The 11,688-nt window shown below is 45.0% G+C and overlaps 6 protein-coding genes across 7 annotated transcripts; 4 read left to right on the top strand and 2 right to left on the bottom strand.

The window, feature by feature from the left end:
* Positions 1 to 2,386: 2,386 nt before the first annotated feature.
* RB195_022699 (uncharacterized protein) lies at positions 2,387 to 3,001 on the top strand (the record flags this gene model as incomplete). Its single annotated transcript, XM_064209896.1, has 1 exon — positions 2,387 to 3,001. One exon carries the CDS (start codon positions 2,387 to 2,389, stop codon positions 2,999 to 3,001), a length of 615 nt encoding a protein of 204 aa, XP_064065777.1.
* A 1,566-nt stretch (positions 3,002 to 4,567) lies between these two features.
* RB195_022698 (uncharacterized protein) lies at positions 4,568 to 5,104 on the bottom strand (the record flags this gene model as incomplete). Its single annotated transcript, XM_064209895.1, has 1 exon — positions 4,568 to 5,104. The coding sequence occupies one exon, from the start codon at positions 5,102 to 5,104 to the stop codon at positions 4,568 to 4,570; it is 537 nt and encodes a 178-aa protein (XP_064065776.1).
* On the bottom strand, positions 4,568 to 8,795 carry RB195_022697 (uncharacterized protein; the record flags this gene model as incomplete). Its single annotated transcript, XM_064209894.1, has 3 exons — positions 4,568 to 5,180; positions 8,633 to 8,700; positions 8,754 to 8,795. The coding sequence occupies 3 exons, from the start codon at positions 8,793 to 8,795 to the stop codon at positions 4,568 to 4,570; spliced, it is 723 nt and encodes a 240-aa protein (XP_064065775.1).
* Positions 8,796 to 9,605: 810 nt separating this feature from the next.
* RB195_022696 (uncharacterized protein) lies at positions 9,606 to 9,968 on the top strand (the record flags this gene model as incomplete). Its single annotated transcript, XM_064209893.1, has 2 exons — positions 9,606 to 9,675; positions 9,784 to 9,968. 2 exons carry the CDS (start codon positions 9,606 to 9,608, stop codon positions 9,966 to 9,968), a joined length of 255 nt encoding a protein of 84 aa, XP_064065774.1.
* Positions 9,969 to 10,022: 54 nt separating this feature from the next.
* On the top strand, positions 10,023 to 10,328 carry RB195_022695 (uncharacterized protein; the record flags this gene model as incomplete). Its single annotated transcript, XM_064209892.1, has 1 exon — positions 10,023 to 10,328. The coding sequence occupies one exon, from the start codon at positions 10,023 to 10,025 to the stop codon at positions 10,326 to 10,328; it is 306 nt and encodes a 101-aa protein (XP_064065773.1).
* A 149-nt stretch (positions 10,329 to 10,477) lies between these two features.
* On the top strand, positions 10,478 to 11,620 carry RB195_022694 (uncharacterized protein; the record flags this gene model as incomplete). Of its 2 annotated transcripts, none has more annotated exons than XM_064209891.1 (1): positions 10,478 to 11,620. In XM_064209891.1, one exon carries the CDS (start codon positions 10,478 to 10,480, stop codon positions 11,618 to 11,620), a length of 1,143 nt encoding a protein of 380 aa, XP_064065771.1. The 2 variants fall into 2 exon arrangements, with proteins under 2 accessions (XP_064065771.1, XP_064065772.1); XM_064209890.1 differs by having other exon boundaries at positions 10,634 to 11,620.
* Positions 11,621 to 11,688: the final 68 nt, after the last annotated feature.

The following is an 11,688-nucleotide window of genomic DNA, read 5'->3' as shown; positions in this document are numbered from 1 at the left end:
GGCGTCTTACTTCAGCTGTATACACTTCGTTTTCATATTTTATGTCATTCATTAGTCTTCGGTTTTTTTTTGTTGTTTGTCTATTTGTTTGAGTTAACCTTTTCTCACCCTTTACATGGAAGTTTTACACTTTGCAATGCTAGAAATTAGTACTAGCATCGGTGAGCGCTTTAATCTGCATAATATTGCAATTAACATTTTTTTTTCTTGTGTAATGTGTTTGATCTCCCCTTTCTAGGGTGGTTTCATTTGTCTGGTGCTCTAAATGATTAAAGTGTTTCTGTAGTATTGATGAATGAAGGTCTATTTTCAATTGCATCCGTAAGAGACTTTGAAATGCGGCTTGCACTTTTCTCTTAGAACGTACGTGCGTGTTACACTCCGGAAGTATTTTAATCGTGGGATTTTCGTGAGCAAAGGTACATGTCACGTACTTAGGATTCACTTAACGCGTAATTTTGCTAATTATTATCGTTAATTACATACGATGACAGCGCTGGAAGGTTTCGGGTGTGCCCATGTGGAATGTGTGGATTTGTATTTCACAGATATGAATACATACTGCACTGTGCCCAGCAGGATGTGCTGATGTTCTAATAACGATATATTTGACGATGTTTGTTCCAGTATATGTGTGCAATTTATGCATGCGCGCATGGCTCTGCTTTTATGCCTTCTATTTCCTGCGGTTTATACTTTATCAATGTTCATTTCCAAAACCATCCTCAGTAGTCGTGACTTTCTAACTTTTTTCCAGGTAGTTTCCAAGAGTCGTTACAATGTTTTTAGATTTGTACCTGTGACCAGTTTCGTCTTTATACGTCATGCTCTATTTTCAATTAGTAGATGTGAGTCAACCAAATACATGAATGTTCGGAATAAGACTGGTTAACAGCTGTCCTCAGGAAACATGTTGTGTTGCTAATAATTTGATGAGCTTCTCTGACAGCTTTTTTTTTTCTTGTGAATGCCACCTGTGTGAGTTACCGTGACGACGGGTGATGATCGCTGCACCTTTGTAATTCCACTGTGGAGCATGAACACTTGGTTGAGTCTGCCAGAAAGTTATTTCTTTTATCACTGCTTAGGTGACGCTTGAAATTAGAGAATGAATTGGCGTTTTAGATTGAGGTTGTCCAGTTTAATCGGAATAAATATTTGTATTCTAATTAGCTCTTCATGTTTCTTTGAGGTCTGTAGTTCATTATATTGACTCAAGAATGTGTCACTATTCGTTGCACAAGAGTGTTAATAAAGTCGGAAGTGATGTTTGTGATGTGTAGAGCGAAAAAATAATACCTTTCGTTTCCTTTTTTCTGGGTACTCGGCCATCTTGCCATGAGATTTCGTGTTATGAAGTTGTGTAAAAATGTGATCAGGAATAGAAAAAGAGTTTATGCTTGAACTGCTATCTGTTTTCGAACGGTTGCTTTTGCCCTCTGATGACACTTGTTTTCCACCGTCTACTTGTTCTCGAAAACGCGTAGTCGAGTCAAAACGACCTAAAGGTCAGGACTGCAGAGATAGTGGAGCCACCGGAAGTCCCACCGCAATTGCAACCGTTGGCGACGCCGCGCCGCTTCGAGCGCAACAGGTTACGCGAAAGCACCGGACTTCAGATTTTTCCACTATATTTCGAAATAGTCTTTAGATACGGCGAGGTTGTGCAACTACAACTAATATCTTATTTTGTTCTATATCTAGCACATCCTTTGACGACATGCCCTTTCAGGGACTTTTACCATGGCTTATAATATATTTTTATAATATATTATTTGTTTGTTCAGTTGATTGTCTTTCCCACCTTTTCAGGATGCGAAGAATTTTCGTAAGTCTTGTTTTAAATTTGGGGAGCTTTCACTGCGAATACGATGAATGATGCTGATTATGAATGGTTGTAAAAAAAAAAAAAAAACGATTGACAGAAACAGAAAAAACATGCTGAAGAGATAATCAATTGAAGGATTAAAGAAGGTGTCATCACCTTGTCGATTATCCCATCAAACGGCAGCGGACCAGTGTATGCCTTCTCCAATAATTAGTTCATCTGGCCGATACAACACTGACTGACGCAGACAGTAATTCTTCTTTTCTTCTTTTCCGGCTGTCTTTGTTCATAGGCGTTTTGTTTCTAAAAACGCGCGCAAGTGATAGAAAATGTGCATTGCTTTGCATCTGGCATAATTTGTCATCACACAATTGATGCTTAGAAGCAGCCACAATCATGCTATATAAAGGATAAAGTTTCTGGCGTTGATTAATCCGCTTGGGATGCGCTCCCACGTTCATTTCAATTCAGAATCGTTCGAGGTTTACGAACGTGTAACACATTGGAACCTACGGCCTACAATGGAATGACCAGGGGGAGAGGCTCTCCGGGTTCATCATGACGACTAAGACCATCCATGAGAACTCGCAATTCCAGAAGCCCTCCTCTCTACGTTGGACGTGGGAGTCACCCGGTGGAGGGTACCGTGGTGAAATAGACCACATCATTGTCAATAAAAAGTTCTGCCTGACGGACGTCGCTGTTGTACCAAAGTTCTATACGGGATCGGACCATGGCCTCCTCCGAGGAAGATTTTCCTTTACAAGGAGAGCAGAGAAAGCCGCCAAGTTCAGAGAGAGAAATCCCAGAACTACCATCAGCTGGGATCCCTTCGCTACGCTAGCCGGTTTTTGGGAATATTCCGCAATGGACAACGAGGAATATGACCGGCTTGTTGAACACCTTCACGACTGCGCGAAGAAGGCTGAGAGTTTTAAAACCACCAAGAGACGCCTATCTCTTGTCTCTAAAAAGGGAGATCCAGATGACATCGGCAACTATCGTCCAATCTGCTTATTGTCCGTCATCTACAAGCTCTTTACAAGAATGATCTTTAATAGGATTGAAAAAGACTTGGATGAAGGACAGCCATGCGAGCAAGCAGGGTTTCGAAAAGGATTCAGCACGATTGACCACATTCACACTGTTTCGAAACTCATCGAGGTATCATGAGAGTACAAGATACCGCTCTGTTTCACCTTCATCGACTTGAAGAAGGCCTTCGACTCAGTTGAGACGGAAGCGGTCGTGGGAGCCTTGGACAACCAAGGCGTCCCTACTCAGCACATAAAGGTACTTCGAAAGTTAGGAAGCAACTTCACGGCCGGAATTTCGCCATTCTACAAGTAAATCATCATTGACGTGAAGAGGGGGATCCGACACTGTGATACAATCTCACCCAAAATATTCACAGCCACCCTCGAAAACGCAATGCGAAGGTTGGAATGGGACGACATGGGGGTGAAGGTTGATGGTCGGCAGCTACATCATTTGCGCTCTGCTGATGACATAGTTCTGATAACATCTAGCATCAGTCAAGCGGAAAGAATGCTGACCGAATTCGACGAAACATGTGGATGCATCAGTCTTTAGCTGAACCTCCGAAATGGATGGGTCTCGGATGCCCCATTCACGCTCGACAGAACGAACATATCCGAATGTACCAGATACGTTTATCTGGGTCGGGAATTGAACATGATGGACGACCTGACCCCCGAGGTGGGCAGGAGGAGACGAACGGCTTGGGGAGCGTATAAAAGCATCGAGGATGTAGTGAAGAAGACCAGGAACACCCGGCTCCGTGCTCACCTCTTCAACACCACCGTACTTCCTGCTTTGACTTATGCTTGGGCAACCTAGGCATTTCGCAAGCAGGAAGAAAACGCGGTGAGCGTCATTGAACGCGCAATTGAGAGGGTAATGCTAGGAGTATCCTGCCTCACACAAGCTAGAGACGGGATTCGAAGTTCTCTCCTGCGTCGGCGATCAAAGATTAGAGACGCCGCCGCGTTTGCCGAGGAAAGTAAAATAAGGTGGGCCGGACACGTGATGCGCTTTAATGACAATCGTTGGACCAGAGCCGTGAGCGACTGGGTTCCCCGCCGCATTAAGCGCACTACAAGAAGACCGCCGTCCCGATGGTCAGATTTCTTCACGAAGTCCTTCAAAGAAAAATATGATGCTCTTCGTAGCTCTGCAAAAAAAAGTCACTACTGTTATTTGTTATTGATTGGTGAAGGCGAGCGAAGCGAACAATACAAGAGGTCTGATGTGCGGCCTTAGCCGGACGTTCAGACTGTTAATTCATAATCCGTGAATGCAGCGAACCTATATCTGTTTGAGGACTTGAAAAGAAACTTTCCCTCTTTCAAGGAAGGAGAGGAGGTTGGTTTAGTGCTAATTATTTTTTGCCATTTTGCGTTTGGCAGTTTTTAAGTAGATGAGTCTTATACTTGATGACATACGAGGAGTTGCTTAGTCATTTACCAATACTTATTACAAGATATGTGCTTCATGATACAACATGAGGTGGCTAGGCTATTCTTCTCGCCGGGGGATCGACTCCAACCACGCGTAATGCATTACAGATGCTGCTGTTCATTTCATGCCTCCAATAAACCTTTTTAATAAGCTTTAATAAGCTGTTAGACGCAGAGTAGTATTGATCGAAGGCTGTTCCATAATTAGTCGTCGCAACGTAATCTTCAATTTGCCGAGCCGGCGTGCTTCTGAGAGGATCTAGTGAACCGGGTTGCCCCATATAGGACCATCACCTTTCCTCAAAGTAATGAGATAGGTCGTTTCCGAGCTGACAAGTGTGGAAGGTGGATAAAACAGTATGTATGGGAAACGGTGTTCGTAATACTTTTCGAACGTGGGATGAATTTGGCGGATGTATTGTGGTATGCTGATGTAGGCTGTTGCAGAGAAAAGAATAGACAAGAAATAGACAAGAATAGCAAACACTAGCTGCAGAAAAGTGTTGCAGAAGGATTTTTTCGAAATACGGGCAGTAAAAGGTTCTGGAAGCAACGCAAAGAAGAACGATTCTAACGAAGTGCCGCATGGACCTCTGCGATTATAATATTCGGCTAGCAGCCTTGCTGAGCGATCCGCAGAAGACGGGATCCGCACCTCTTCTTGTTGTGAGATGGAAATCACAAAGATGTTCCACTGAAACCTTTTCTGTTCGTCAACTCCTTTGTCAACCCCGATCATTCCCACTAGTGAAGTTCCAGCGCTCTTTTCGGAAGTACGAGTCGTTATGAAGAGCATGAAACCTTGGACAGCTCTCGGACCTGATTTTATATCAGCAGACTTTCTTTGGGCTGGTGCCCATTCACATGACGTCCTAAGAGATTAGTGATGGCGACTTCTGGACGCGAAATTTGTGCAACTCTGAAAAGACCTTCCCGCTGATAAGTGGATTTTGGAACAATGTCGTCGCATAATAGAGTAAGATTTCCACTGGAAACTTCTTCAGAGAAAACCTTGTTCTGGAAATTGTAACCTGATTTGTGTTTTATCGTATGTTCTGCAGTTTGATTTTCGGCTTCGATTATTGTGGTTTGCAGCGGAGTACTAAATTAACCTGCAAAGCTGTCGGTTGCATAAGCTATGGTGGATGGGAGTTGGGGAGCCATCTCCAAGTGATTGGGTCCTTTCCACGTGCAACGAAGAATGAGTTATATCTTGTGTAGTATTTATATTTATTTTATAGACAAACGGGATAGATTGGAAAAGATCTGGTTACAGATGTTTAGGATCTGAAATCTAGTTTTGTAAAGCTGTTTTTTCGCTTTGGCCTAGTTATATCTACGATAATCTCATATACTTTGAGGATCCGGTTTCTCATTTTAGGAAGAATTGTGAGGGTTTTACATAAGTACCATGTTGCAGGACTGTAACGTTTATCATAAATCGCTGACAGCCGCTCAAGAACTGGAGTAAATGATGAATAAGGGCAAAGTTGTGTATTTGATTCCAACAAAGTCAATGTGCCACTTCCATCAAGCTCCGATAATCCTAGAACTGTGATGGTCTGCGTGTCTACTGGATTTCCCGAAGTGTTCAACCGCCGCGGCAGCCACGACAGAATGAACACTAACGAAGGCTTCTCTTATACTGGTTTTGACTTGCGGAGAATGCTATGGTGGGAGCTGCTGCTCGAGATCCAGACGATCGTCGCTAAAGTCCATGCGAGGTTGGAATCGTCGCGAGTTGGTCGCCGTAAAAAGAGGAAAGGGACCGAGTCGTGTCGTCATTCACCTCCTCCGTAACAACGCGCGGGCGCTTGTCGCTTCGGGTATTTGCCGTCAACCTGAGACCGTGGGCTGGAAACGGTATCCCATCCATGCTACTCTCCAAACTTTGCCCCTTCAGAATACCACTTGTTCTCGACCTTTAAACATTCCCAGAAGCAACAACTGTTTAATTATTCCCCTAACCTCAAGGCCGCTGTTGAGTTGTTCTTTGAGTCTCAGCCCCTAAGCTTCTGGTCCAAAGGAATTGTAAACCCCCTTGAAAAATGAGGCGCGATGACACCCACTCGTAGTGAATACGTCAACGGATGATCATGGATGTGTGGTTAATGGACTATGAAATTGTAAAGCATATGTGTGTTGTGTGAAAAAATAAGTAGCCAACCTAATAGAAGTGAACTAAAAAACTGTCAATTCTATCAGAAGTAAGCAAATCCATGAAATAATCCTAGGACATTCTCTTATCCTACTACCACTGGAAGGAGAATATCATAGAGGCGTTCACTACTCAAGAAAATAACTCGAATGTTTTTTGTCCGGAGTGGACAAGAAGTATTTTGATCTTCGATGTGGTACGAACACCATGCATAGAAATATGGGTATGGATCTAGTTCGGATCTCTTTTCTTTTCAGAGTACATGAAAAGATGAGGATTGCTTGGGGATGATTGCGAACCACTCTTAATAAAATAGTATGGTTATTATCATGCTATATAAATAACGCGCTTAGTCCGTGTGTGTTTGTGTGTCTGTGTGTGTCTGTGTGTCTGTGTCTGTGTGTATGTCTGCATGTCTGTCTGTGTGTGTTTGTGCACGCGCGTGTGTTTGTGTGTATGTGTGTGTGTGTCCGTGTGTCCGTGTGCCCGTGTGCCACGAAAATACCCCATGATGATGCAAAACTCTGCACTGGTGATGTCTCGAACCATAACAATGCAACTGATAGACTTGTGATTTTGACCTTGATAAGGCAAATTAGCTTCTCTCATATGTTAGTGAGGATAAATAAACGTTTATGTGAATATATGCTATCAAATTTGCAAACTACCATGCTGTATAATAACGGGCGTATTCTGTCACGTGTGTGCGTCTCAGTCAAGAAATCCCAAAAGAGGGAGACGGATACAATGGTGTCGGTTTGGTGCGCTGGAGCCCCAACGCGGTAAAATTAGGTGAGACGGGCCCAGCGGCGTCGAATTCGTGACCCGGAGCTAGGTAGGTGTAAAGGGGGTGGGACGAGTCCCACGGGGTCGGAATGGTGCGCCGGTACCAGGAAGCTATAGAGCGGGGAGAGACGGGTTCCACTGCGCCGATTGGTGCGCGGGAGCCTCAACGCGGTAGAATGGGTTCCTGTGGTTGCTTCGCATATCTATTTCCCATCATGTCTCCCTGATGCTGCCAACATCCTTTCTTCAAAAAGAGGAAACACACGTGCGAACGGCCCCTTAAAGGCAGCATACCACGAATCTGTGGTGGTACGGATTTCAGGTGGAGTATTCGTATACGGGGTCGTAGATTATGGAGACCGGGGTGGTTCCACTCATCTCTCCCTGCATCACTGCAAACAGCCGCCTCCTGAATGCTGTTTTGTACGATGCCTTCTATTGCAGCGCGCCACCCTTGTACGCGTAGCGTCTCTTACTGCCTACAGGGGCAGTCCGGATTGATGTTTGACAAATCGCAGGACGGAGGCGGCGCAAGGGGTGGAGCGTTGCAATAGATGGCGTCGTACAAAACAGCATTCTGGAAGCGGCTGTTTGCAGTGATTCAGGGAGAGATGGGTAAACTAATGGATTCAGAAAAAAAACAGAAATAAAGTGCATAATATTGCTAAGGTGTCTTGTAATAGTCAAGACAAGGAGCCTGTGTTAGAAGCACTTAAAAAAGCTGTAGAAAAGTTGATTTGTTTAAGAAAGCATCATAGAAGTAATTAATAGAACACTGCAAAAATCGGTGGAGTTCAGTTGCAAAATTTGCGTAAAAACCACAGATGAGACTATGAAAGTGTCAAGGTTTGGGTGCAGAGGACGTACAGAGCGTCGGAGTAGTAATCCGAACGAGGAAAAAAAGACCCTAAATGTGACCCAAACGACATAGGCTAGTAAATGAAGAGCGCGAAGAAAAATCCTTCTAGCAGCATTGGTTGCCTAATGAGTAGTATGCTGGGCTGATGCGCGCACTTTCTGGTCCTCTACATGTCGCTTCTTTGCATTTCTTTCTACATGTTTTTTTTGTGTGTTATGACCTGACATCGGAATAGGCATACACACGCGTCACGCGAAACCTTGAAGGAGAAACGATTTCAAGTGATCCTTAAGAGTCCTTTTTAAGTGATCCTTTCCATCTCGTGGAGCGGAATCATCGAGATGAGAAAGGAGTATGGCAGACATCATCACATGTATGCTTCTGAGTGTCTAAAGGGAATAAAGCAAGCAGAGGAGACTTATCTCTTCTTCTGAATTCTATATGATTCCGGAGACGCTCAGCTATTTTTGGATTTAATATAGTGGAATTGAACTTTATTTGTAGAAACATAAAAAACACACATAAAAAAGATAAGAAAGGAGAAGTTCTCTGGCGTATCAATTGACTTGGGATGCGAAAACGCGTTTTGCTGCAATTCATGGTCGTTGAGGTTTTGAAACGCGTGTCGTACTAATGACTCACAAGGACTGTGGGGCTCGGCCGATGTATCAAATCAGTGTTCATATCATGGTAGACAAGTCGCACCAATTAAGCTCAAACTCCACATATCTGCCACAAGTAGTGGTACACTCACCACTCCTGTAACACGTAGGTAAAGTTTGCGAACATATTTCAGTTCTACTATATGAAGTACAAAAATGACTGAAGCACACTTCTGGTTTCAATTAGACATCAGAAAACGAGACAGTCACTTAATTTTATTCTCCTAGTCTTCTTCATCACCATACAACGTTGTCTCCATCTTGTACCCTATCCAATAAATCCAAATCTTCAACTCCATTTCATTTCTCGCTTTTGGATATCCAGCAGCATAGTGTGATACTGTGTACTAATTTACTTTTTATTGTGATGGTTCCGCTTTGTGAAGTTAAGAAGATCACTTGACGGTTCTACGGAGAGACCGAACCAAGAATGGGGAGGACTGAATCCATCATATTATGCAGCAGGCTACTAGTGTTGTCTGAAGTATTCTGGAGAAAAGGAAATCAAAGCTTCAGAAAGATCTCATATTTCGATCTGTAGTAAAGCCATCCACGGATCTCCCTCACTAGAGGGATCACAGCCGGTTAGTCGCGAGGCTACGTGGCGCGTCCCCGGGTGGCGGATAGGGGGCTAATCGTGGACCAGAAGCGACGTTGTGCTTGCCCAGAGACGCAGGTGGATTCAGGGGATGGACTCCTTGTTTCTGCTGAGCCAGAACTGACTCATGACATCCTTGTATCCCGCACGTCGATCCGGCCAAAAGCCTGCAATCAAGTGACTGGGAGGTGCAAGAGAGGCGGTTTGGAGTCGCCTCCAACAAATAAGCTCCACATGTCCACTCCGGGAGAACGAAAATTTTCCCAGAAACTCATGGGACTAGAGGCTTGCAACCTGCCCATGGGTTTTAAAATTTTTACGCAAAACACAGTAATAGAAAAGAGTCTCCTGATTCCGGAGGAAAGCCCGGTACGGTAGCGCCAGGTAGGACGGGGTTGCAGGAGTCATGTAGGCTACCAAAACGGAAAAGGACGAGGATGGCGATCTGTACTTGCACGTACGCTTGCATTGGAAGCGGCCATCGAAGATCTGATGCAAGCCAAGAAGATTAAGTACGACGTCATCGACGGACTGACCAAGACGAGACGACGTCACCCTCTCAACGCCGTATATGAAACTGGAGAAGAACTGTTCTAAGGAACATGCGACAGTAGAGGTGTTGGTGGAGCTGGCGTCCTCGTCAACACGAGTATGGCAAAGAACATCGACTCGTTCGAACAACTTACGACCCGAATTGGACGTCTGCAGATGAGAAGATGTGGCCCAACACCAGCTTTGACTATCTTCGTCGCTTACGCTCCAACATCAAGCTACAAAGAAGAAGAAGTCGAAGCTTTCTATATGGAACTGGAGAAATTCTACCGAGAAGATCATGCCTTCTACAAGGTCAAGATTGGCGATTTCAACGCCAAAGAAGAACGACGGAGGAACTACACATCCGAACCCACGGCCTACAATGGAACGACCAGGGGGAGGGCCTCTCCGAGTTCATCATGACGACTAAGACCATCTATGGGAACTCGCGATTCTAGAAGCCTTTCTCTCTACGCTGGACGTGGGAGTCACCCGGTGGATTGTACCGTAATGAAATAGACCACATCATCGTCAATAAAAGGTTCTGCCTGACGGACGTCGCTGTTGTACCAATGTTCTATACGGGATCGCACTATCGCCTCCTCCGAGGAAGATTTTCCTTCACAAGGAGGGCAGAGAAAGCCGCCAAGTTCAGAGAGAGAAATCCCAGAACTACCATCAGCTGGGATCCCTTCGCTACGCTAGCCGGCTTTTGGGAATATTCCGCAATGGACAACGAGGAATATGACCGGCTTGTTGAACACCTTCACGACTGCGCGAAGAAGGCTGAGAGTTTTAAAACCACCAAGAGACGCCTGTCTCTTGAAAATCTTGAGCTGATACGCCAGCGTGGAGCAGCACGAGCCGCAGGAAACCAAGAACTCACTTTCGAGCTCGCAAGGCTTTGCAGAGAGGCAATAAAGGAAGACCTTAAAGAGAGAAGAGTAGAAGTGCTGGCTGAAGCTGCAAAGGTGGAGAAAAGTGTCCGCTATGCCCGTCGAGACTTCGCCAGTCGCGGGACGAGGATGACTGCTCTCCGGAACCCAAAGGGAACAGCCATTGCATCGAGAAGGGGAATGGAGAAAATCATCTACAATTTCTACTCTGATCTCTTCGACAGCCATGTCCACCTACCTCCTCACCATCTGAGGGAAGACGGACAAGTCATTCCAGAGGTTCTCCCGTCTGAAATACGACACGCTATCACGTCGGTGAGAAATCGTACGGCATCCGGTCCCGACAGAAGAAGACAAGAACACCTGAAGAGTCTTCCGCCAGTACTCATCAACACCTTGGCGAGGCTCTTTACACGTTACCTGTCGGAATGCATGGTTCCTAAACAGTGGAAGACCAGCAAGACCGTGTTGCTGTATAAAAAGGGAGATCCACATGACATCGGCAACTATCGTCAATTCTGCCTACTGTCCGTCATCTACAAGCTCTTTACAAGAATGATCCTTAATAGGGTTGAAAAAGTCTTGGATGATAGACAGCCATGCGAGCAAGCAGGGTTTCGAAAAGGATTCAGCACGATTGACCACATTCACACTGTTTCGAAACTCATCGAGGTATCACGAGAGTACAAGATGCCGCTCTGTCTCACCTTCATCGACTTGAAAAAGGCCTTCGACTCAGTTGAGACGGAAGCGGTCGTGGGAGCCTTGGACAACCAAGGCGTCCCTACTCAGTACATAAAGGTACTTCGAAAGTTATAAAGCAACTTCACAGCCGGAATTTCGCCATTCTACAAGAATATCATCATTGACGTGAAGAGGGGATCCGA

The sequence above is a fragment of the Necator americanus genome, chromosome X, assembly GCF_031761385.1.
Source record: "Necator americanus strain Aroian chromosome X, whole genome shotgun sequence".
Classification (NCBI taxonomy): domain Eukaryota; kingdom Metazoa; phylum Nematoda; class Chromadorea; order Rhabditida; family Ancylostomatidae; genus Necator; species Necator americanus.
Note: the sequence above shows the minus strand (reverse complement) of the source record. Positions and strands in the feature narration are given on the sequence as shown.